We start from the raw sequence: 26201 nt of genomic DNA, 5'->3' as shown, positions 1-26201 counted from the left end.
ATCCAATTGGCACAGACAGATTTTGTAAATGCCAGGTGCAAGGAGCATGCTTGAATAAAGATGAGGAATGGATCTGTACTGCTTTGGAAAAGGCTGGGGGTTGTGTGAAATATAACAAGCTGCATTAACCAAGAATATTAAAACAAATTTGTTTATAGATCTATTTGTATTTAGATACAGTAAGAGCAGGGGAAAATATATATGACAATAGTTATTAAGGTTAAAAATTGTCAGGCTTATTCTAAAAATGCGTAAACAAAGGATATGTTTTGAACCTTAATCTTTTTTGGTCAGAATTGGAAAAGCAAAATAAGAAACCTCCTAAAATAGCAGTGAGTGGAGATACTTTTTGTACATGGGAAGGGGGCTGAGAGTGTAAAATACAAGCAGTAAAACTGAGCTTGGGGTGTGGGCACTTCATGAATGCAATTGTGAGAATTCCAAAATAATTAAAAAGGCAAAGAAAAAGGAAGACTTGAAATACAGCAAATGTATATTTATATTCTTAAATAGCAATATTTAAAAATATTATTTATTTACATGTCTATTTAGGTTTTCTTATATCTTGCTGATTATGGCTTAAATAAGAATTAGGTTTCTAAAGATCATCATCACTGTCTTTTTATCAAAACAGTTAGAAATTTTTATATATATTTACTCTTTTCCCAAATGCAGTGTATCAGGGTTTTTTAAATGCCTTCTGAAATTAAGCCTATTCCATGTACTCAGGCTTTGATTGTTGGCAGCTTAAACGCCCCTTTGAAATTTCCCTCAAGCGAGTACTTCTGCATGAGATGAAATCCCCAAATGCTGATAAGCCTCTTCAAAAGATTCTTTTTTCTTCCATTCGAGTAATTTAGATTCAGACTTAGAAGCAGAAGAATCTTGCTGCTTAATGTTCTTCTCTCCTGATGGTGCATAAAAGTTCATTAGATTTTTCTGATATATTATGGATCTGATTTTTAAAAATTAAGGGGGAGGAGAGCTTTTGAGTTGCTTTGCAGTGTAAGTAACTTCTAAAGTTTTAACAGCTGCTTGGGAGATTTTTGATGAAATAAGGTCGTGCAATCTTCACAGCACTGAGGCAAACTACAAACTTTTGATGTATGATGTTGGTAAACTTTAGTTTTATTTATTACAGGCTAGTTTTGTTGCATCTGGAAACAGGACTGATATTTCACTAGATGATCCCAACTTCTGGCAGAAATGGGCCAAAAAAGCAGAAATAGATATTGATGCTATCAGTGGTAGAGTAAGTACTTTTTTAATGTGGTTTTTTTCAAGTCCATGCTTGCTGTTGAATTCTGAAATTGCAGGTATGGGATTTCTGGTGCTTTTTGATAAATATTTCAACAAATCAGACTTTTTTGCTGGCTGATTTGTGCATGAGCAGTCAGCCTGCTGATAGCTGTAGTATTTCCTATTTCCCTGCTGTCCTGAAAAAAGTTTGGGCATCTTTGACTTTTGTCAAAGACCTGAAAATGATTGAAAGTATGGAATTTCTTCTGATTGCCCTGTTTCTCTGTCTGTAAATCCTGGACTGGAATCTGCAAAATAAGTGACTAAAACCTGTATAAATTGTATAATACTGCAATCTGTGAAATGCTATGCTTGAAGACGTTCCCCATGCATTTGATTCAAAAAGGTTACAGTGCCCCTTGTTTCTCACAAAGCCTGCAGAGTAGGCTGTGTAAGTATTCAGCTCAGATGAGATACTCTGTGTTGTTTATAACTGATGTACTGGCATTAGCATATGAAACTTATTTTTTGTTGCCTTAAATACCACAAAATGTTTTACTTGCTCCATGGGTGTTCACTGTGATGTCTTTACAAAATAGCTGTGAATGACAAGGTATAGGAATTGTTTCTGAGCTGAAGCCCAGCACTTCGGAAAAACTCGACAACTGTTTCTTATGAGGTTTGTTTGCAATTTTGCAGAACAGCCTGGTTATTGATACCCCAAGAATCAGGAAACAAACACGGCCCTTCAGTGCTACAAAAGATGAGCTGGCAGAGCTGTCTGAGGTGGAGAGTGAGGGTGATGAAAAACCAAAGCTCCGCAGGCCGTGTGACCGTTCCAATGGCTATGGAAGGACAGAGTGCTTCCGGGTGGAGAAGAACTTGCTGGTCTATGGGTATTGTGTACATCCTTCTTCATTCTATGAAGCGTTTTAAAAATACGTTTTTTCCATGTACTAAATTGTATTTGTGCAATAACTTAACTCTGTATTGGCAGTAACCTGGTGTGTGTGCAGAGAATGTATTTAGAACAGGAATTTGTCTTGCACCCTGTATAAAGCTTCCTGACAATTTGCAATTAAAGAAACATTAAGAGAGAAGGGTGAGAATCTTTCTTCAAATGAGATTATAGCATTTAACATGGGTACTACAGGAGTCTCTCTAAAAATCATTACAGTAAGTGCTGCAGGCAGACTCGAGACTCCTTAAAAAATGTCTGAAATAAAGCCTTGGTAGGTAACTTGATTTTCATAATTGTAGAACATCTTGCACTTCTGGGAGGCACAAATAGGAACTGAGAATCTAACCAGTTATTTTAAGCATACTGAAATCAGATAAGTTGATTTGGAAATCAAATCTTAGGTCTTCTCTCACCCATCTTACAAGAAAAATAACAGCATTCTTGTCAGAATGAGTTTGCATCAGTTTTGTGTCTTTGAAGTCTACAACAATCATCCATATTTTTTGTAAAGAGGCACTTTTTGTTTAAAACTCTGTTTTAATCAGATGGAGTTATGTTGCAAATGTTACTTTCTTATTTCCACTCAGTAACTTAAGCTGAAAGAAAAAAGTTGAAAGCTAAGTATTTTAGAGATCAATTCCCTTTTGTGAGAGGAGTCTGTAGGCTCCCCCAGTGCTCCACTTCCAGGTGCTGATTTGTGTTTCACTTTGGGCCAGGTGGGGTCGATGGAGAGAAATTCTGTCCCATGGTCGCTTCAAGAGGCAGCTGAATGAACAGGATGTGGAGATAATTTGCCGAGCCCTATTAGCCTATTGTCTTGTTCACTACAGAGGGGATGAGAAAATAAAGAGTTTTATATGGGATCTCATCACCCCAACAGAGGATGGGCAAACACGAGAGTTACAGAACCACCTTGGTAAGGACTTAATGTGTTTGTGCAGTTAAACAGCTTCATATGTGTGCCTGTGGTACTGGGATAAAAACAGCTAAAAACCCTCTCTGAACACACCTACTTGAAATAAATGGGATTTATTTCAAACACACAATTCAACCGATTCAAGTGTCATTTCTGCTTTGCCTTGGATTTGATGGCTTACCCAAATGGTGCTTGGTGTGAGCTTTCATTTCAGTTCGTAAGAAGCTATTCTGTTTCACAGTAGGTGACAGACAGCACACTCCTCTTTTGCCCCCTCTCCTGTTTTGTCCTTACTGGCTATGTGTACTCCAGAGATGCTCTGAGATAAAAAAAGATTCATGTCCAGAGCCTGATGTTAGTGTTGTTCCTGCCCTGTAGATCACAATACCTGCATAGGATATAGGAACTGTAAGAATCATGGGCGTTTATATCTATACCTTTAATATTTTGTATTATGTAGGCTTATCAGCCCCTGTGCCAAGAGGAAGAAAAGGAAAAAAAGTGAAGACCCAGGCTAGCACTTTTGATATACACAAAGCAGAATGGCTTCGAAAATACAATCCAGAACATCTTTTGCAAGATGAAGGATACAAAAAGCACATAAAACACCATTGCAACAAGTAAGCAGTAGCTGAAGTGTGAATGTCTTTCGATGTTTTGTTTTTTTTTAAGTTTGTTTTTTCTTCTAATTTCTCATTGTCTTAGAAAACACTAGAACAGTTGTGGCAGTAGGAGGAAATAAGTTTTAGTGGTGTTGGTTTGATTAGAATAAACAGGTCATAGTGTATTTGGAGGTGAACGGATGATTTCACATGTAAAATAATTCTGTTAAATTTTTAAAGAAATTGGTTTTGTCTGTGAAGAGATCTCCTGCTAACATGTTTGGGATGCCTTGCAGCAGCCAAGGGACTAAAGAGTGGGAGTGCTTATCAAAGAGACTGAAAGCACTGAAGTTGTTGCCCCTGAATTGTCCATGCTGTTACCCTGGCATGTTTTCTAGGCTTCAGAGACTCTGAGCTACCAGCTTGTGAAAGCTTAGTCATTCATGGCAGTGACTGAGCTTGGTTTAGATGAATGATATTTCTGTAGCAAAATTTGTCATATTCTGCTTGGACAATTCATACAGCTGTAGTCAAGAATTGATGCATGGAGAAGTCACGGGGGTCATGCACCAAATTTATGAGTGACAAGGAATGGAAAGGCTAAGGGGAGGATGTTCATTGTCAGCCCACTCAGCCCTCTCTAAGGGCATGTTCTAAGCAGGAAAAGCGAAATAGCAGTTTGTTCTTAGCAGTATTTTATGAAGCAAGTGAAGAGTGTTCTGCTGACCCTGGTCTTCAGGATTTGAAAGAAGTTTTGCAGTGAAACAATTTGTAAATGTGATAGCAATAAAAGCTCTTAGGTCACCTGAGTCGGATGTTCCCCCCTTTAGAGCTGAAGGAAGTATGTTTTAGGAAAATTACTTGAAATCTGTGTGATATTACAAAAGACAGAACAAAACCATCCACAACTATTGAAAGCTCTTAGAGTTCTAATATTTGTATTTCTCTTCTTCTTTGTTTAGGGTCTTACTTCGAGTAAGAATGCTGTATTACTTAAAACAAGAAGTCATTGGTAATGAATTCCAAAAGGTCTTTGATGGAATTGATGCCAGGTGAACTATAGAGAGAGTATTTTTGCTTGTTTATTTCAAATGTCAGATGAAAATTCAAAAATCTGCCTAGACCTAAATAAGAAATGTTAAAACTAAATGTATTTATCCTTAGGCTGTGAGGAATGTATTTCTGTTTTCTCTTTGTTTACTAAACACTTCATCAACTTGACATGAGGAAGTCCTGATTCCTTTATGAGTCTAGCTATATCAACTAAAATAACATGAGCCAAATAGACTGAAAAAGTGAGTGAAAGATAGAATTATGTACTTGACATGCTAATTGGCAGGGTTTCCCATGCTTTTGATTATGTTCTGTGTATTCTGTTAATGTCTTTATTTTTTATTTAATTTTTTTTTTTTTAAATGCAAATATTCCTGTTTGGAAATTCTTGAACTCACTGCTACAGGAGCTTGTGGCAGATAGAAAGCTGTAGGTTGATTCACAAACATTAGTGAAAGAACAGTCCCTCTCATGCTGTTAAACACTAGCACAGATAATCCTTGGTTTGCAAAGTTGTGTAAGCACAGATTGCTGGGAGTTGGTGAAGTTCACAGAGAGGAAGAATGCTGTATACTGGTTTTGCTTTTGTATTCTTTCCCTGTTACTGGTTTCTCAAATACAAAATACCAAGCTGTCTGGGCATTTTGTATTGCTGGTTTTAGGGATTTACTGTATTTGTGTGCTTGAAGAGAGAAGTTTGAAGTCCTACATAAAGTAGAAATGTACTAAGAGAATATAAAAATTTACTTCTTCCTCGGAATTCTATTGATGTTGGTATGCTCTTGGTGATTCTCTTCAGTGAAATTGATGTTTGGGTTCCTGAGCCAGATCACTCTGAAGTTCCTGCTGAGTGGTGGGATGCAGATGCAGATAAATCTCTTCTAATTGGAGTTTTTAAACATGGTGAGTAATGAGGGTGACTGTGTATGTGCTTCCCCAGCCCCCAATATAAAAACACCCTACACTTTTTTTTAATATAGTTTACCCTGGACGTTGAGTTTTTGCCACTGTTTTTTCCTTTATAGGTTATGAAAAATACAACACTATCAGAGCAGACCCAGCTCTTTGCTTCTTGGAAAGGGTTGGAAAACCAGATGAGAAAGCAGTTGCTGCTGAACAGAGAGCAAATGATTATATGGATGGGTATGGAAGGGAATGTTTTGGGGCCTCAAAGCAAGCAAATTTGAATTTACATGCTGTACCTTATCCTCTTCCTAACTGGTTTTACATGAGTTTGATGTCATTGTTGTGAGGAATACTACTTTGATTTTACTGCCATAGAGTGGAAAAGAGGAATGGTATAACGGAACCATTGAAGTTTGGGATTTCAAAGTTAGGGGGAAAATGCAGCAACTTGTTATTAACAAGGATTCTACCTCGTGTTAATTTATTAATACTACTTAGACACTGAAGTGCAGAAGCCTTCAGAGGTGGAGTGCTATGGAGCTGTTTAACTTGATTTCAGGTCAGCTTTTGGTGTCTTAGTCTTGTGTAGCTGACCAGTGACCCCAGTAGATCAATCTGAGAATTGCTGATAACTGTTGAAAGAGAAAACTGCTTTTATTCATTGCCTCATCAGTGAAGTTTTTAGTTGTGGTCATAAAGAATACTTTTGAATGAGAAAGCGAAGTAGGGCAAGCAGGATTCAAGCCAAAGCTGCCATGAAATATTTTCTTCATTTAAAATGAAAGTTAAATACAGTATCTTACTAAATTTAAATCAGTTTTTCTTAATTGGAAAGAGTGTAAGAACTTTTCAATTAGTAGTGTAAAATATTACTAAGATGGCTTCTTTTGTGTTGAAATTTTAACAGGGATGTAGAAGATCCAGAATATAAACCAGCACCAGCAATGTTTAAAGATGACATAGAGGTATAGTAGGCACCAATAGCTCCTTTTAACACTCATTCACTTAGACACTTGGTAATACTTCCACCTTTTTGTTGAGTAAATTACTGTGTCTTTTTCTGTATTTCTCTAAGTTGATAAAGCTTACTCCATGTGTTTCTGAAGTTGTCTGGGTGGGTGGGAATGGTAGGGAATTGTTGCATAGTTCTGTTGTATGCCTTGTTAGCCATTTATCCGAACTATTTGTTACTCTTGTTCTTTGTCATATTCATAAATTGTTGTAAGAGGTAAGTTTAACCTAAATCTCTGGAGAGGGCTGTATTTTAAATTGTGCTTCGCTTTTGTTTTTTTTACAGGATGATGTTTCATCCCCAGGTGATCTAGTAATAGCAGATGGAGGTAAATCCATAAAACTTCAAATCTGAGCCAGTTGCCTTTGTGTTTTGAATTGTTTAATTCTTGTGATTCTTAACTAAAATGTAGTTAGATTGCCTAGTGTAGAGCCATAGACACCTAGCAATGATCAACTTCTTTTTTTTTCTCATGACTTGGTCTTCACGTAGATGGACAAATGATGGAAGGCGACAAAATCTATTGGCCCACTCAGTCTGCCTTAACAACGCGTCTGCGCCGCCTGATAACAGCTTATCAACGAACAAGTAAAAACAGGCAGGCCCAGCAGATCCAGCCAACATTCCCAGTACAAACCAGTATGATGCAGCCTCCATATGAAGAAGCTGCACTAAATCCAAAGATGGCTGCTAAGATTGAAAGACAGCAAAGGTATGTGCAGCATGCAAATATGCTTTTTCAATCTGCCCTTAGGTAAAAATGGTAAAGACGTAATAATGTGTGAAACAGTGAAGAAAATGACAGAATTTCACATCTTTTTCTTGCTGGTCAAGATGGACAAGAAGAGAAGAAGCTGACTTTTACAGAGTCGTGTCCACATTTGGAGTGGTGTTTGACCCTGAAAGGGGACGATTTGACTGGACCAAGTTTCGAGCAATGGCTCGGCTGCACAAGAAAACTGATGAGAGCTTGGAGAAGTACCTGTATGCATTTATGTCAATGTGCAGGAGGGTCTGTCGTCTCCCCTCAAAAGAAGGTGGGTGTGCATGTTTTTACTTTGCAAATTTGTGTTGTCAGTGCTTACCTTGAAAAGGTTTTTCTTTCATGTGTTGGAAAATAAAAATAGGGGAGGAGGAATTAAGGAAATTGTTGAGAGTAAAATTGAAAGCTTATAGTGGTGAGACAGATAAACTGATCACAGTCGTCTACTTAAAGTACTGATTTGGTGTTTTTGGCAGATTCTCATTTGTTTTGTTCTTGTACAGAACTTGTGGACCCAAACATTTTTATCCAGCCCATCACAGAGGAACGTGCTTCCCGGACTTTGTACCGCATCGAGCTCCTGCGGAAAGTGCGAGAACAGGCTCTCAGACACCCACAGTTGTTTGAGCGACTAAAGCTGTGCCAGCCAAACCCAGACCTACCTGTCTGGTGGGAATGTGGGACTCATGACCGGGATTTACTTATTGGAGCTGCTAAACATGGAGTTAGCAGGACAGATTATCATATTCTTCGTGATCCTGAACTCTCGTTTATGTCTGCCCAGAGGAACTATAATCAAAACAAAGTGGCTCTCTCGAGGACTTCTACTCCACTCTTGCACCAGTACCAGATGGCATTATCTGCTTCTCCTCTTACACCTCAGTCAAGACTGTCAGATGCTAAAGTGAATGCTTTCGAGGACGCAAAAGCTAAAAATGAAAATCTGAAAGAGGACCCTCAGTCTTCTGAAGATGAATCTATGTCTACAGAGGAGACACAGACAATACTGAAATCTGAACCTCTGAGTCCCAAAAATGGCACCCCGATACAAATTACAGACCACAGACCTAGCATGAAGGCTGAGACAGACAGGCGCATGGTGGCAGCAAGGACAGAGCCTCTAACTCCAAACCCAGCTTCCAAAAAACAGAGAGTCAGCAAAAGGGGGTCTGACTCTAGCTCTGACTCAGACTCTGACTCAGATAGATCATCCTGTTCTTCCAGGTCATCATCTTCATCCTCTTCGTCTTCCTCATCTTGTTCGCACTCTCGATCTGGTTCTAGCTCTTCATCATCTTCATCTTGTTCTTCAGCATCTTCATCCTCCTCCTCATCGTCCTCATCATCATCGTCGTCGTCATCATCATCGTCTGAAGAGAGTGATAGTGATGAAGAGGAGGCACAAAAACGTGGTATGTGTGTAGTCTTACTTCTGCAGTATAATTCTTAACTGAGCAAGTTTATTCTTAATGGAAAAATGTCTAAAAAAGGCTATTAAATCCCACAGAAGTAAACTTTATTAAACATTAAGTAAGCGTAAATAAACATATTTGCTTGATTCTTCCAAATGAGTTGGAAGAATTTCAGGAATACTGCTTTTTGTTTGCTTCATATCAGTGCCTTGGGTTAGGTACTTAGGATGTTTGGACTGGCTCCCTAAGCAAGGTTGCCGTGCATGTGCTTTGTGTGTGGGAGAGTGGAATGGACAGTGTTTTCTGGAAATATATTATGTGTGTGTGTATTCCCTACTGTGGTTTCTTTCTTGTTCTAAACAGACTCTTTAGGTTTCCCTGTTTGTTTTTTTCACTCTTGCTCACGTCTTTGTAGCTTCCTCATTGTTCTTTCATGAAACCTGCAAGCTTCCTTCTGTCCAAACTCAAGTCATGTCAGCTGCTTTCTCTTGTGAACTGGAGGTGCCCAAACAATGTTCTTGCACTGAAAATTTTCAAGCACTTAAACACTTTTCAAAAAATTAACTTTAAAAAAAACCTGCTTAGGCAAGACTGAGATGACTGCAGCACATAAGACCACGTAACACAGAGACACAGTGAAAGCTTCGAACTAGAAGCAAAAGCCTCTGATAAAGTGATTTAAAGTTTTTAATAACCATTCATTATTTAATACACTCCTTTCTTTGCTGCTGTGAAGTGTCCTCTACATCCCCCACTGAAATTCAGAATGTGGAAAGATTTCTCTAATGTGTGATACAAATGGTAATAGAGAAGGGAAGAAAATGAAGGTAGCCAGTGGGATTAAAGTATAAGTAAAGAAGACTTTTCTTTCCAATACCTTAGGGAAAAAGGCTTTGTGTTAATCAGATGGATCTTCTTGTCCATGGAAATGACAAATGGAAACCATGGGGTTAATTTACTGGGGAAATGATTGCTGGGCAGGTAAAATGCCACTTAAAGAAAATTACTAATATGCTGCTGTGTGTAGCAGGAAAAGGACATTTTCAGAGGAGACAGTTGTATGCGAACAGTAAAACAATGAGAGCAAAGGAATGCTTATATAACATTAAATATTCAGATAGAAATTGTGGATACCATAAGTGTACTACATGTCCAGATACTAGGTTTGTTCTGTGCCAGCCCAGTCTGTTTAGGCAAGTAATCCTGCCTTCCTTGGACTGCAGAATCCCATAAGTCAGTTGGCCTTTTTGTTTTGGGGTTTTTTTGGCAATTTTGCTGTCGGTGTTGAAGAGATTGGTAAATGCTGGAAAGTTCACTTAACTTCATTTGTATTTTAATTTTAAGCCCAGGTTTTATTTCACTGGTTGTACCATGGCAATGACCATTTACTTTCCACATTTGGAACATCTCTGAAGGGAGTGCTGGATTCTATCAGATGACTCAGTACAGAGCCATTGTTAAAGACAAATTTGATTTCTGTAGAGCTGACCCTCTTACTCCTTGTGCTGATGTAGTAGTTACCTTTTCAGGCAATACTTCTTTGTTGTTGTTTCAGACTATTTCCCCATGTCATAGTGAAACTTCTGTTGTTGTCTGGATGGAGGCAAAAGTGAAATACTAATGATGAGAGAAATATAAGAAAGTCAGAGATCACACTGGAAAGATAATAGGAAAAAATCCTCAGTGATTAAAAATTGAACAATTGAATTATGCAGGCACACATGTTCAAGACATGGAACATGCAGTAAATGAAATGGGCTGTCCTTCAAAGTACTATCCCGATAGATTTGCCATGTGCTGGTGATAGATACCTTTGATTTCAGTTTAGTTCTATACTTTAGTGAATGTAGGCTTGCAAAAGAAATACATTAAGTGAAGACTGTCTGTTAGATTACTCTGAAGCATGTCTGTTTCCAAATAGCTAAATGTTCAACATCTTAAGCTTCAAAATACTAACAGGAATATGTGTGGAATTTATATTCCTAGGAAAGGATCGGCCTGAAAAACCTAAGAGATTAGTTCTTCAGTTTAACTTTGTATTTGGACTTTCTCTGAACATTGTTGTGTGTATTTTGTTCTCCTGAACCTCTTACAATGAGTGTTTAACTCCCTTACAACATAATGATTTTGATGGTTTTATTTAGCAGAAGGAACTCCACATATAAAAGCCTATGATGAAGAGAGTGTGGCCTCTCTGAGCACCACACAAGATGAGACACAAGACAGTTTCCAGATGAACAATGGGACACCAAATTCCGGTTATCTCCTACAAGGTGGATACATGTTGGCTGCGTCCTACTGGCCAAAGGCAAGTTTATAATGCAACTTTGAAAACCAAAGTAGTAGTTGAAGATGGGCTCTGACATCAGTATTCTGTTAAATATATTAAAACCATGAAGCAGGGGAAATAGCTGTAGGATTTGAATTTTGGGACCTTTAGTTGTAGTTATGTTGGCTTCTGAAACATGCATTAAATCCACATAGTACTTTTCATAAATTTTGAAGGGGAGCATAACTTTTATGTCACAGGTCCATGGCACTTCGTGAAAAATTACAAAGTGTAAAAAGTTGACTTATATCAAATATAGAGGAGAGTCTTGAATTCAGAAATAAGTGTTTGCTTACAGAACTTGTAATTTTAGCAGTCACAAGTTTTATTTGACAAATAACTGTGAAATAATCAGAAAATCCAGTAGTTTCTGGAGTCCTAATGTATCCAGCTGAGTTTATTGGGGCTTGAGAACTGTGTATTATGGAGGTGTGTGAAGTGTTACCTGTGTTTGGTGTCTAAAGAAGGGGAATGAGGAATAATGTGGTTTTGGAAGCTAAAAGGAGACATGAATAAAAAGACTGTAGATTTACTTTTATAAATGCTACTTGCTGTATGTTATGGTGGTGGCTCACAGGTTCAGATCCTGCTAGCAGTGAGTCAAAGCCACACATACAAATACTACTTTGGTAGTTACCATATCTTTCCTTTAAAAATCAGGGAGACAGTATATTTCAAGCATTTGCGCGACCCTGTACACATGAGAGAGATTGCACATTTGTTTACAGGTACACAGTGAAGTTAAGTACAGAGGTAGCTTTCACAGACTTACAGGAAATCAGTACAAATCCAGGAACTTGAAAATCTTCAAGTCCAGAAATAACGTCATTTCTCTTCTCTGTAGAATTAAGAGCTAATACATCAATGTAACAGTGTTGGTAAGCATTGGTCTTACAAAATGATTTTCTCTGTGTTTTAGGATCGAGTTATGATTAACCGACTTGACAGTATTTGTCAGACAGTGTTGAAAGGTAAATGGCCTTCAGCCCGAAGGAGCTACGACAGCACTACAGTGGCATCGTTCTACACCACCAAACTGCTGGATAGCTCAGGGGCAGCTGCAGAGTACAGTGAGCCCAGTGCACCCACACCCCCTCTTGCAGCTGTAAAAGAAGAATATGACCAATCACCCCAGCTGTCAAAGGTGAAGAAGCATGTACGAGAAAAGGAGTTTACAGTGAAAATCAATGACGTATGTTTATTTTTATTGCCCTAGGACCTGGTTGCGATTGCGGTGTGCGGCATGCTTTACCTGCAAGTGGCTGCCTGCTCTCACTCTCACTTCCTTCACACACTTGTTTGTGGGTATTTGGGTCTGCTGCTTCTGGGCACTGAGTGTTTGGGGTTTGGGTTTGGTTTTTTGGGGAGGGGGTTTTTTTGTGTCCTTTTTTTCTTTTTCTTTTTCTTTTTTTTTTTAATTTGCTTAAGCCACTGGAAAGAATCATTATTTTTCTCTCTGAACTGAATTTTTGCCATCCTGATGCTTCCTCAGACAGCTTGTTTTATGCTGTTTCTAACAAATGAAATGGTTAGTATAAAAAGGCATTTCTGCTGTTAAGCTTTTTTTAAACATTCCAGCAAGCGCTTTATTATTTCATGGTCTTTTAGAGGATTACAGGAAAATTTCCTGGTTTAAATACAAGCTAGAAGCTTCAAATATTTTGTTTATGTGTAGTTTGAGATCTGTTTGTAGCACATAAGAATATATGACTATTTGCTCTTGTAGTTGGGTCTAGGACTGGATTCAGGAGGTAAACAGCTTACCAGTGTCTGGATTTTTCAGTTTAAATGAAATTTCTGTTCAAATGTTGGTTTTACATGGAAGAACGAGGTTGTATAAGGTCTAACATAGTGTTTTCATTCTTTCTTAATTCTTTTGGAGTAACTGTATGTGAAAACCCTGATTATGAAGTAGTTATTTCTGCTTCAGCAGAAGCTCTTCTAACCCTGGCATTTATTTAACAGGAAGGTGGTTTGAAATTGACTTTTCAGAAGCAGGGACTGTCTCAGAAAAGGCCATTTGAAAGCGAGGAGGGTGCATTGGGTCAGCAGCAATATCTGGCTCGGCTACGTGAACTCCAGAATGCTTCAGAAACCAGCCTTGTCAACTTCCCAAAATCACTTCCCAAATCAGGTACATAAAGTATCAGAGAGCAGAAGGGTAATCTAGTATTAAATTTTCTGTGTTCTTCTGTTGATGTCCATGGATCAGCAGTGGAGAGAGATGTTTGCAATGTTGCTGTTCTAAACTGCAATCTGGAGAAATTCTATCTAGTGTGGAGACACTCTCCAGTTTGGAGCACGTGATACTTTGTCTCAGTGTCAATTACTGTAATGTTCATTTTTTAGAATGATGCCATTACACACTGTAAACATCCCCCCTCCAAGAAAATTTTAGTACAGTGCATCACCATGCACTGACAGTAATCAGTTTAACTCAGAACTTAATGTGGCTACTTGTAAGTTAAATGACAAGTTCCAGATTTATGCCTCTGTCAATTTGCACTCTTCATAATCTTTCTTGTGTCTCCTATAAAGAGACAGTGGAGGACAATAATCTAGAATCAATTTTTGATTTATAGCCAAGAACTTACAGCTTGTTTCAGAACAAAATAACAGTAGGTATACTCTGACAAAAATGAGCCCGGAGTAAGGAGTTAACATTTGGATTAAAATACTTGACATTATTAGAAATGGGTTCTCAATTTAGTCCAGCTTCTGCTTAAATTTTGCAACATACCATTAAGGTCTTGCTAAACACTTATTTGGGGATGTCTGCCTCTCTGTGTATGTGATGTCAACAGTTTTCAACAGCTATCATCCCTGAACAGATTAATTTGGAGGGGGTGGAAGGGCAGTAATGAAATTTTCATAGTAAAGTGGCTTTCAGAGCCTGTTATTTATGATGCTTTAAATAATCAAAAAACAAAAGGCAGTTTGTCTTAGCTATTACATCTAGAAATTGTATGCACTCACACTATTTCAAGTAATTTTATTTTATTTTTTTATTCAGACATGTTTCTCTTTATAAACAAGCATCTGACTCAAGTTTTATTGCATTACTCTTAGGTACTTCCAGTCACTTAACAGCCAGTGCCAATGGAGTCATAGTTGACAGTCAGCCTGTAGTCAAAAAGAGACGAGGAAGAAGGAAGAATGTGGAGGGGGTTGATGTCCTCTTCATGAATAGAAATAAACAGCCTAACCATGTAAGTAAACTTGATTTCGTATCCAAAAAATAAGATCAAAATTATTATTAGTGCCTTAACTGAGCATAACCAGCTGCCCCTGTCCCTGTTCAACTTTTGGGTTTGGGATTATTTTGCTGATAGTTTATGATTACACGGATGAGAACTTCATGAAGTGTCATTAAATATTAGATATATAGAATATTGATAATTGTTTTTAAAATGTAACTTTAATTCTGATGAATTTTAACAATGTATTGTTAGAAATTTGTGGCTTGACATAGCAACACTTCCTGACGTGCTTTCCTGTACATCTGTTATGGGATCTGATTGGGCAGTGACTTGAAGGGATTTCTGTGACATGAGCAGTGCCCAAGTCCTTGAGTGTGCCCTTAGTGATCTGCAGGACTGTGGCCTTCATTGACTTACACATGAAATAATTGTGATGGTTTGTTTTCAATGCAGAAAGTCAGATGTCTTTAATTTCTCCAGGTTAATCCAGGTATTAACTCCTGTCAGGTTGCTGCAGGCATAAACCCAGCACTCACTTACACGCAGTCCCAAGGCATGCTTGATGCAGAGAGTCCCGTTCCTGTTATTAACCTAAAAGATGGAACAAGGCTTGCAGGTGATGATGCCCCCAAAAGAAAAGATTTAGAAAGGTGGCTTAAAGAACATCCTGGATATGTTGAAGATTCAGGAGCTTGTATTCCTGTGAGTATTTCTTTCACCTCTCTCTAGCTAAATAGTAAGATATTTCTCATATGATATATTTGGGTTTGTATTCTATGTTACAGGGAATTATTTCCTTGTTCCGTTCCACTTAGGAAAAGGAAAATACCCATTTCTTTTTACAACGTGAGGTCTGCCAGCCGTCCTTTTGTCTCACAAGTGTAATTGCCAAGATAACCAATACTAAATCAAGACATTTGATCTTTGTATTGTGCCACTTAGGATTTAAAATATTATCTAGGATAAGAAAACTCGTATTACCATGGTACTGATGATTGGAGCTGAAAATGTGTAACAGCATATTTAGTGATGTGGAAGAGGATTAAAGACTTTCCTATGGAATGTATCTCATACCTACATTACAGTGCTATGGTAGTGATGTTTGTGTGGGTATGATCTTCTCATTATGTTACTTCCAAATTTGAGATTTGTTAATATTGAGCAGAATGTAAGAAAATCTTGTGTGTGACGTCTGGAATAACAACCTTACTTCTCCATGAAGATGTTACAATTCAAAACAGCAGCAATGTTCAGGACAGTTAAGGCACTGTTAAAAACTGGAAATTAGTGAAACAAAGCAATGGGCAAAGGCATCAGGGAAATGATGTAGTGCTGTTTACTGCTTAGTAAATGATTGTGATTAGTAAAAAGGTATTGTTATTAAAATATTTCTGAAGTTGGAGTTGACTTCAAGTGAATGCCTGACTCAAGAGACACAGAGATCTTACTGTTTTTAAGTAGTTATATCAGAAAGATAATTGGCTTTTTAATTCCTTTATAACAGAGGATGCAGCTGCATGATGGGAGGCCCAAACAAAAAAGACACCGCTGTCGAAACCCCAATAAACTGGATGTTAACAGTTTAACTGGTGAAGAACGTGTCCAGCTCATAAATAGAAGAAATGCGAGAAAGGTATTCATTATACTGGTACTCCCCAAATGAAAAATTACTCCAGATGAAGAACTTGATATACTACACTTGCTAAAATGTTCCCAGTATACAAATGAAAGGTTTTTGGTTTAAAGTTTTGGCACAGAGCAAAAAGGTCAATTACAATCTTTTGGTACATGTTTTGCAACTGGGAAAATATGTAAGATAGAAACATGGTTTATGTTCAGATAGAGCTGAACACTCAGGGTGGTGCAATGTTTGTCATTGACTCAGAGGCAGGGCCACTAAAATACGTTTTCAAAATATGTGATCAAAGTGGCAACTTCATCAGGAGTTTGAAATGTTTTGTAATCTTCTCATTACTATTTTTGACATAATTAAAATTATATTGGTAGTATATCCAGCAGAGAAGCTTGTCCATTGGAATTAAGAATCCTGTGTACTGGATTTTTTTGCTTTTTTCAGTAATATCTGGCATTTGCCCTTTATGGATCACCAGTAGATATTGGCGGTCAGTCACATTTTTAGGTGCAATGTTAGGGAAACAGGAGAACAAAAGGAGAAGGGGAATTCTCGTGTTAAAACGCAGCAGTGGAAGATGTGAGAGCAGGCATTGAATTGAATTTTTGTACAGGTGATCACAGTTTGGGAACAGCGCAGTGCATTTGAATAGGCTCTGGGGAAGGCTAAAGGCAATATTCAAGAAAAGGATGCAGAACATTACTGGTGTCTGTTGAACAGATCTGGCCAGATGTGTGTGATGGTGTCTTTGAATGTCAGTATAGCACCAGAGCAGCAGTCCAGTGGGAATCTTTGAGCTGTTGTGTCCATGTATGGAGTGTTTTCCCTTTCTCTTGTTGCACTGCCAGCTTTTCTTTTTGTTAGAGCAGCTGCAAGGGAAGCAGGATGGGGTTTTTTTGTATGCTGCTATATTAAGGTCAGGAGCTTTGTCCATCTGTACAGGAGAGCGAGGCAGAATTTGAGTCTTTAATCTCTTCAGTGTATTGAGACAGCAGCTCTAAAGGGGAACCAGAATGGTTTGTGAGTCTCTGCAATCTGGGATCTGTGGCTGCTCTTCAGTAAGCTCTGCCCTGAGGGATCTTGTCAAAGTTGAGGATCAAGGAGTGAGAGATCTGATCTCTGTTTACTGTGAAAACCTGTGTTTTCATGATAGCTTTTTTCCCCTCAAACTTCCACTCCATAGTTGGCACTTGGATACTTTATTAATCTCTGTTTTTCCATATATGAGTTGTCCTCAACTTCTCTGCATCACCAAACTCGTTTTGTCTCATTTTCTTTTATAGTTTTGTAACATTGTGAGTAGCAGAGGCTGAGGGACCAAAAGTAGCCTAGAAAATATGAGTTTAAGTTGCAGTTTATAGAGAAAGTTAAGCAGAAATTGGAGAATTTTTCCTTTTTTCTTTCTGGATCTGAATAATACCTCCCATTAATTTAAAAGCTTGCTTTCCTGCTTCTGTGCTTTTGTTAGGATATGCTGTTCAGCAATTTTAACCTGGCCTTTTTTGCATGAAAAAAACTCAAGAATTTATTTCATGATGGCAGAGCCTCTTAAAAGAAGTATTTCTAGAAGTTGACTGAGATGATAGAATAGGATTGATATATTAAATAAAGGAAAAGTCTAACAGGATTGTACTTACAACCTTCTTGGTAATAACTGCACCACTGTTGTTCTCTGTTCATGTGGTTGGTCTTCCATTCATTGCATGTCTAAATAAACATTAAATATTAAACATCAGTGGGAATGTCAAATATCGAAGTCTCAAACTGAGTTTAATATATGAGTTTGAATTTTGTAGATTTAAACAAATCATGTACACATTTACCACCAGGAGTCAGTCAAAAGCTGGATCATGCTCAGTGATAGTTTGAAGTGAGGCTTTATTTGTGCTGTATTATGTAAAAGGTAAAAATGAAACAGTGTCAGGTGTTAATGTTGCCTTTTTTCTTATCAGTTGTCACATATTCGCTGACTTTTATCTTCTGCTTCTCAGGTTGGAGGTGCATTTGCTCCCCCTCTGAAGGATTTGTGCAGGTTCTTGAAAGAAAATCCAGAGTATGGAGTGGCTCCTGAGTGGGGAGAAGTTGTAAAACAGTCTGTGAGTATTTTCAGAATAAGATAACCATGACATGAAATGTATATGAAAGAAAACAAGGCAAACAAAAAAAAAAAATGCATGCCAAGAGGTGTGATTTTCGTTTCTGGTATTACAGTAACAGCGAACATGAGTCAATGTCAGCTTTCTGCCAGCTTAGTTCAGTAAATGCTTTGCTGGCACAGCTGGAGTAGGAGAAAGGTGGAACAGTGACTGGCAACCCCAAATTAGAGATTTTGTTGAAGATGCTGTAATACTGTGACTTTTCATGTCTTAAATGTAGCCCTAGTGGCTTTTAGGAAAGATATTAGCCAAGGAATTATTTATGAGTAAGAATATTTTCTCTAAAGTTCCAGTTAGGAAGAAAAAAAATGCTTAATCTTAAATATTTTACTTTCAGTGTGCACCTTTGAGAAATTAGGATACTGAGGATACTATCAGTTAGTCTTGCCTTGAAGATAACGACATATTTTGAACTTCAAAAAGTTGTGCTGTATAGTGTACATCTCTGAATATAGGTATAAATAATAGCAGAATTACTTTGAGAAAGTAGTAGTTATCTGCAGTAGGGAAGAACAGAACTTGTTCTGAATTCCTGTAGTTGTATTAAGCTAATATAAATTAGAGTTATTTGCTGGGGGAAAAAAGGCAATTGTACTATGGAGTTGCATAATAATTGATCTTATGATTGCTGTTTTAAAAAGGAAATTTCAAGACCATGCATTTCAAAGGGAATATTGGTGTTCATTGCAACTCTTTCTTTGTTAGGTAGGAGGACTGAGAGTGGTGAAGTAATACTCTACAAATCCTAAATAGAAGTACTCTGAATTTAATTTAAATTCAAGTTGAGTCTTTATTGTTTATTCTTCAGTTTATGGATGAGATGAAATATGAGGACATTAAAGAGACACTAGCAGTAATAAAAAAGGCTCAGAGATTGTTGGTCTGTGGGCAATCACACATATTTAACTTTAAATTGAAAACTAATTAAACTGTCAAGTGATTGCTGTGTGATAATATTTCAAAGCAATGCTGGTTTAGAACTTAGATTGAGCTTCTCCTATAATTAGCTATGTTTGGCTTGATGTGTCAGGAAACCAGTAAGGATGAGTTAGCAGAGGGTGTGAGATCTGTGTGTAGCCCTCACAGTGGAGATGGGCCTGTAGACATTTGGGATGTGGTAGCACAAAATCATCCCAAATTCCAGAGACTTGTCTGGAGATCAAGCCTTTGACACTGTTCTGTACACTTGAGTCCTCCATTTGCTTTTCTTTTGCTATCTTTAAGCTCTCAAAATACACTAAAAGTGCCCCTGTGTCTCTCCCAGGGCTTCCTTCCAGAAGGAATGTTTGACCGTATCCTCACAGGCCCGGTGGTGCGGGAAGAAGTGAGCCGGAGGGGGAGGCGTCCCAAAAGCGAGATCGCCAAGGCAACAGCAGCTGCAGCGGCCGCCTCTGCTGCCAGCGTGTCCGTGAACCCCCTGCTGGCCAATGGATTGCTGCCAGGAGTGGATCTGCCCAGTCTTCAGGCCTTACAGCAAAACCTGCAGAACCTGCAGTCGCTGCAGGTGACAGCAGGATTGATGGGAATGCCAGCTGGCTTAGCTGCTGGAGGAGAGGCCAAGAACATGGCTGCCATGTTCCCCATGCTGCTGTCAGGGATGGCTGGATTACCAAACCTGCTGGGCATGGGAGGACTTCTGGCAAAGTCGACAGAATCCATTTCGGAGGAGAAAAAGGGAAGCGATTCAAAGGAGACAGATACAAAGAAAGAAAGGACAGAAGACCAAAATACGGATACTGGTGGTGAAAACTCTGTTTCAAGTTCTCCTTCAACATCCTCTGCCGCTGCAGCTGCCAATCCTCTCTCTCTTAACCCTTTACTTTTGTCCAACATACTTTACCCAGGGATGCTTCTCACTCCAGGCCTTAATCTTCATATCCCACCTTTGTCTCAGTCTAATATTTTTGATGTACAGAACAGTGAAAGTAATGACACAGGCTCAGCCAAGCCCACAGAGGAAAAGGAGGAAAATTCTAGGGTTAGAGATCAGGATGACAAAGGGGGAACAGAGCCAAGCTCTCACAATGAAAACAGCACAGATGAGGGTTCAGAGAAAGCAGATGCTTCATCTGGATCTGACAGTACATCGTCTTCATCTGAGGATTCGGATTCGAGCGATGAAGACTGACCCCAGACTCTGCACTTAAATTATAAACTGATTTTGAATTTATTCTTTAATTATTTCATTGTAAATAACCCAGTGTTGAGTGCGTCAATGATTTACTGACCGAACATTTCAGTATTTGTTTAGAAGTGCAAACTGCTTTCAGAGACGTTTTGCATGTAATATTTCTTGAAGTTCATAAGTTTCTGAACTTGTATGTACTATCAAATACACAATGGTGTAAAATTACAACAAAAGGCATTATAATTTTGTTGGGGGGTTAATTTTATGAAAATAATGCTCAAGTAAGAGCTGTATATTTAATATATTTGCAGTGAACACAGAATACTTTATGCATATTATTGATTTAATTTGAATATAGTTTTACAGCCTCCTTGACACTTATAATTTACAGATCAAAACTCAGCAATAATTTGGGCAGCTAATGAATGTCATGAAAGCTGTAGAATCTACATCACCATCCATTGCTTTAATTACATGAAAATGCTCTAGTGTTGTGATGCACTGCTGTTTCCAATTCAGGTACAAGTGTGTTTAAAAGAAGATAAATTTTTCCCAATCAGCCAATTAAACTGGCTACCTGTTACCTCAGCTGAGTTAGTTTAGGAAGTTTACATTGGTTTCTATTACTTGTTTTCAGGTTTTGTTTTGTTTTTTAAAGACATCCTGTATAGCATGTTAAAATCTGAGTTATTTGAGATAAGACTGTTGCGGTTTTTTTTCCCTCTTAACTGCAACTGTTGTCTTCGACAGCAGTAAGGGGAAATTAAAGCAAAAACTGTCTTACCTCATGCTACTTGGCACCATGTAGATCTATTTAGTTTACACCTTGCAAAGTTTTGGGCTCCCTCTGCAGAATAAAAAGTCCCAAAATGAGGAGTAGTTTCCCCAAGACTCAGAAGAGGCAAACTGTCATAAAGTGCCACTGAAAAGACCTTTCAACACTGCATAATTCATGTAAAAATTGTTTGTTTGCTTTGTTTGTGTAGATTTCTATTTGTGTTTTATGTCATAAAACCTCCTGGAGTTCCCAGTTAATAATGGTAAATAAAGTACAGATAGTTTTGAACTCCTTTTGAGTTTAAACTTCTCTGCAGATTTAAATCTGATTAAATATTATCCAAAATCATTATTGGGATATCACTTCATATATTATGCTGAGTTACCCACTAACGAAAAAGCACTTTGAATAGTAAGGAAGACAAATTATTCCTAGAAAACGACAGTAACAGGGCATAAGGCATCTGTTTAAGTTCAAATCCTTAGAACCCTTTACTATATAAAATCTGTCTAAGATTTGATGTGTGATATGATTCCTCCTTCTTAAGCTGCTATTACTCTGACACAGTCGAGGCCCAGATTCACATTTACAGAACTTCTGAACTGACTGAGACTTCAGTTGACTGTGGTTACATCATTTGCGGTCCAAGAATAGGCAAGTGTTAAGAGAAAATAGATACAGGTACTAGTGAAAGTCATGGAAAAAGCTTTACAAAGGGATAAATTTAAAAATAAAAAACAAAAACTGTATATTTTGATATAGTTCTGTTGCTTGCTTGTACAGTAAAACAACTGTGTTGTTTTTTATCAAGAACTTTACCAATGAAATATAAGTTTCTATGTGCAAAATAACTAGCCCCATGATTAGAAGCAGTATTAGATGTAATTACACAATTATACAAATACCATTTGGATTGTGCTGGTTACGTATTTTCCCAGATAGTATTCTGATTTTTGGCCCTTCATGCAGTGTCTTAGCAATAGTGAAAATCAAAAACTGCCAAGAGAAGGGGGTAGCAATTCATCATTAAAAGAAAAAGTATTTCATATTTAATATTTTGCCCTTTGTAATATAGCACTTTTATTTAACTAGGATGCATCTATGAAATAGCCAAAGTTTTACAAGCAGTTATTAACTTCGTTTGCTGATGGAGTATGTCAACAATACCATCACTTCCCACCCTTTCCCCACAAAACAAGTCCTAAATCTTGTGGCTAAAACCTAATTTATATCAGATTTATGAAATAAAGTATTTTCCTATTATGGTCAAGTAAGTTTGGTTACTGTTCTAGTGATTCTTTCTATGTAATAAGGCAATTACAGTTGCAAGTAAAGAAGGCTGGTGTAGACTTGAACATAATTATATTTGGGTTATTTTTCATCAGTTTGATCCAGAGGGGGAAAAGTGTCCCACTATCAGCTAAACTATATGCAAATATGGTTGTATAAAGTTAAGGGTTATAAGGAAACCTCAGTAGAATTACACTAATACTGAAGTTAAAATTAAAAGGATATCCAAGGTGATGATAAAGTGTGTGTTGGTAGTTACTAAAAAAACCTTAGCTGTTATTGCCTTGTATTTCTATCCCTTGTTTCAGGCTTCATGATCCAAGTCTTAGTCCAGGTTTTTTTTGGACATTTGCAATATTTGCCAGTTGTGTTCTGTGTAGTCTGAATTTGCTTTCTGTAGTTGAACAAGCGTCTTAAAAAGTCATTTGTAATTTATTGAATTACTTTCTATGATGTTCTATAGAGCAAATGGAAGTTTAATTATTTTTTATTAAACATATTCTTTGACTACCCGTGATGTCAGCCTCAGTATGTGAAAGTAATGCTGTGTAAGTATTAAACATGTATCTTCCAGCAGCAAAAGTCAAGTTTTAAAACTGAAATTATTCTTAAGACCTTAAAAAAAGCCCTGCAAACAAGCCAAGGATGTAACACTCACACCTACTGCCAAAGACCATGGTTTACTCTTGTATGATTTTACTGGGAATCAATTGCTTCTAGTGCTCTTGTCTTCCAAACAAAACCAGCTGTCGTTCCCACCCTTCAATACTTACAGTTAGAAAGGAGTGTATGGCCTAGGTTCTGGTCCGGAAGTTACCTTAATTTTAAATAAGCATGTTGGCAGTGAAGTAAGTACCTTTTCAGCCTTTCTTTTTAAAACCTTGCATTACTTTCCACATCTTTATTAAAGCAATTAATTGTGTACACAGCACTTATTATTGCATGTATTTCACACAGGGCACAGACATTTGTCCTGAACCCAAGTTGTTTCCTGCTTGTCCGGTGCCACCTTGTTTTAACCTGGCATTACATTTGAATGATTCAATGGTATCCTTATTTTCAGTCTGAATTTTGTCTTCATATCCCGATCATCCTTTCTGAGCTGCTGCTTCCTCAGATCTGTACACAGGTGATAAAATTGCGCATACACATGAGCTCTGTTCCCAAGTTCTCTTTCTTTTTTCCTTGGAAATCCTGCAAAATCTCTAATAGTATTTTTTTAAATTTATTTTTAGAATTCAGTCTTCTTGGTGTATAAATTAAGATACGAGGATCTATTTCTTAATGAAACTATTCCCAAGGAACAGGTGATCTAGGCACTATATTGGTGGTTAGTTTCTTGCACTCGTTTGAAATTTTTCCAAACACTGTGTGGGGGTAGGATGATTAGATAAGACTCTTAACAAGGTGTCGAGGGCAAAGTCTTGTCCTGTTTGTTTTATTTTGTCTCTGAGAAAATGATTGATGCCATGTTACTAAGTAATAAATTTTTCATGGATTGCTCAGGGTGACAGTGCTGATCACCCATTAAAATGAAGGTTTGAAGAAGGTCTAATTCAAGCTGTAGTGAGATGAAATGTGCGTGGTGTTCAGGGTTAGTATAAAGGGATATGCACAATAGTATTACAATAAATTATTTGTGATGCGCAAACTATAACATCTAGTTTTATAAGCAGTTTCTGATCTAGTTCTATTACACCTATAATTACCTTCCACATGAGCAGGCTGTTTCAGTGCAATGGGGATTTACACTGCTATAGCTGACCAACATTTACAATGTTATATCTGTACGTTGTTGGGACCTTGGGCTCATGGTGTCTGCAGAGGAGACTAATTGTACTGGTGTAGCCACAGGAGTTTACAAAATAACTGTCCTGGCTTATCTAAACGTCCCTAATGTTACACAAACAGACAGTATAATTTCTTTGTTACATTTAGAGGAAAAGGAAATAAAGATAATAGCTTTCCAAGGTTTTTTATTTTTTTTTTCTTGAATGCTGCCTCCTTTTAGGTTCTCCCATGCAATGAAGGAAGGAAAATAAAATGCCCAAGATCCTGCATGAAGTTACACTGCAAAATGAGGACTTGTTTGCTCTGCCTCCTGTGTACTTCCAGTCTGAATAAGGCCTGACAGTGCACAAATCTCATTAGTGTTCCAGGTAAGGTCTCATGAATAGAAGGGAGGCTGGTTTGGGAAATTCTTGGGATCCTAATGTCAAATACAGTATCATCATCTCTCTCACTCCCTAGTGCTCACCAAAACCAACAGTAGTGCTCACACTGTTTTCTGTTCTCAGAGGATAAAAGTGTTTGATTTGGGAACTGCCATGTCAGCTCCTCTGCTTGACACCATTTGACTTGTGTGCAGCTGCTCAAAGCAGGGGACAAGAGCATGTTCACAGGGAAAATTTCTGAGACTGCAGGACAGTAAAAAATGTATGTTACTGTGGGGTAGCCGAGCAGCTGTGAGGGACTCGAGCTGAGAGGGTGTTTGTGGCTATTACTTGTGATACTGGTAGATCTAACATGGAGTCCAGTAGTGGAAAGGATTCAAGTAATTAACATGCCAAATGAGGATAACTCTTTATTATTCTTACATCTTTTTAATGGGGGAGGAGTGGGAGGGAAAGAGGGGAGAGGTAAAGTGGAAAAACAAGTGAAGCTGAGTGCTCAGGGCTAAAAAAAGATTTCACTAAAATGTTACTTGTCTAAGTTTTCAGTACACCATTAAATGAAAACTTTAAAAAAAAGTTTTCTGCACAAGAGCAGTCAAGTTAAACCATTTATTTACAAAGTCTGGATGCATAAAACCATAGAGAAGTACACAGGTGTAATCACAGCATAATAACCTTCCCTTTAACCTCAGCTTTGTTTATCTTTCAATATTGTGGGTGTTTGTTCCTCTTTTTTTTTATATAAAGCATTTTTAAAGAGTAGATGAATGTTTCTCAGTAGAAATTAAATACTGTAATAAGTTATTGCTGCTTTGTGCTTTAGTAGATACTATAAATTTAGCTAAACAGAAAAGCCCTACGTCATTTATATAGTCTTCTGGGTGGCAGAGAGCTTCCCATCAATGCCCTGCATATCTGTGAGCAGGAACTTGGCCTCCCTGCAAAGTTCACAGCACCTCTGTGTTAAAAAGATGTAAGACATGAAATACAGCATAATCACTGATCTTTAATGTTGTATGTTGTTCTGGTAGTCTGGGGGCTGCAGGTATGGGGGAGTTCCTGCTGCCATCACCGTCTTCCAGTGCCAGCTCGGGCTTTCCGTTCTCAATGCTGGGTAACAATGTGTATTTGTGTCTTGAATCATATCTCGGGTCAGCAAAATCATCTTTTCTTGACATTTCTTTTTTCCCCCCTGAAGCTTTCAGCGTTTGTAAAATACCAGTAATACAAAATCAAGCTGACAGGTTCAATAAATCTCTTTTAATCAAGCCCAGCCTGTTTTATTGATCACATAACGGACATGTACCTGCTCTAGGACTGACCTCTCCTTAAATCTTATTTTTGGCAGCCTTCTCTCTGCTCGGTTGGGACTTGACCAGGGGGAACTATTTCTGTCTCTTTCCTACCTCCCACAGTCTTTGTCTATATGTGTATGTACAGCCCACACCCCGCACTGTGTGAATGTGTGTATGTACAGCCGCTCCGCGGCACGCTGTGTATGTATTTGTGCGCAGCCCTTCCGCGGCGCTGCCCGCTCTCTGCCCGTTCCGGGCTCCCCTCACAGCCCCGCGCTCCCCTCACGGCCCCGCCCCGCCCAGGGGCTCGCGCGCCGGGCGCGCTCCCGCTCAGCGACGTGCGCGCGCGCCGGG

The 26201-nt window shown here is 38.2% G+C and overlaps 1 protein-coding gene across 7 annotated transcripts in view; it reads left to right on the top strand.

The window, feature by feature from the left end:
• The window catches only part of CHD9 (chromodomain helicase DNA binding protein 9), an 87175-nt gene extending 64285 nt beyond the window's left edge, over positions 1-22890 (top strand). For 3 of the 7 annotated variants that reach the window (XM_039558613.1, XM_010396587.4, XM_010396588.4), the window contains 20 exons: positions 1142-1252; positions 1939-2135; positions 2917-3116; positions 3577-3736; positions 4681-4770; positions 5571-5674; positions 5797-5914; positions 6585-6642; positions 6975-7017; positions 7182-7401; positions 7524-7726; positions 7956-8864; positions 11009-11172; positions 12113-12385; positions 13159-13327; positions 14263-14402; positions 14874-15095; positions 15898-16026; positions 18018-18122; positions 19447-22890. In XM_039558613.1, the coding sequence (XP_039414547.1) occupies positions 1142-1252; positions 1939-2135; positions 2917-3116; positions 3577-3736; positions 4681-4770; positions 5571-5674; positions 5797-5914; positions 6585-6642; positions 6975-7017; positions 7182-7401; positions 7524-7726; positions 7956-8864; positions 11009-11172; positions 12113-12385; positions 13159-13327; positions 14263-14402; positions 14874-15095; positions 15898-16026; positions 18018-18122; positions 19447-20310 (4479 nt within the window). In that variant the 3' untranslated portion in view covers positions 20311-22890. The remainder of the gene's footprint in view (positions 1-1141; positions 1253-1938; positions 2136-2916; positions 3117-3576; positions 3737-4680; positions 4771-5570; positions 5675-5796; positions 5915-6584; positions 6643-6974; positions 7018-7181; positions 7402-7523; positions 7727-7955; positions 8865-11008; positions 11173-12112; positions 12386-13158; positions 13328-14262; positions 14403-14873; positions 15096-15897; positions 16027-18017; positions 18123-19446) is intronic. The other 4 variants (XM_039558617.1, XM_039558614.1, XM_039558616.1 and 1 more) reach the window with 4 other exon arrangements.
• Positions 22891-26201: the final 3311 nt, after the last annotated feature.

The sequence above is a fragment of the Corvus cornix genome, chromosome 11 (assembly GCF_000738735.6).
Source record: "Corvus cornix cornix isolate S_Up_H32 chromosome 11, ASM73873v5, whole genome shotgun sequence".
Taxonomy (NCBI): Eukaryota; Metazoa; Chordata; class Aves; order Passeriformes; family Corvidae; genus Corvus; species Corvus cornix.
The sequence above is the reverse complement of the archived record's forward strand: the minus strand, read 5'-3'. Positions and strand labels throughout refer to the sequence as shown.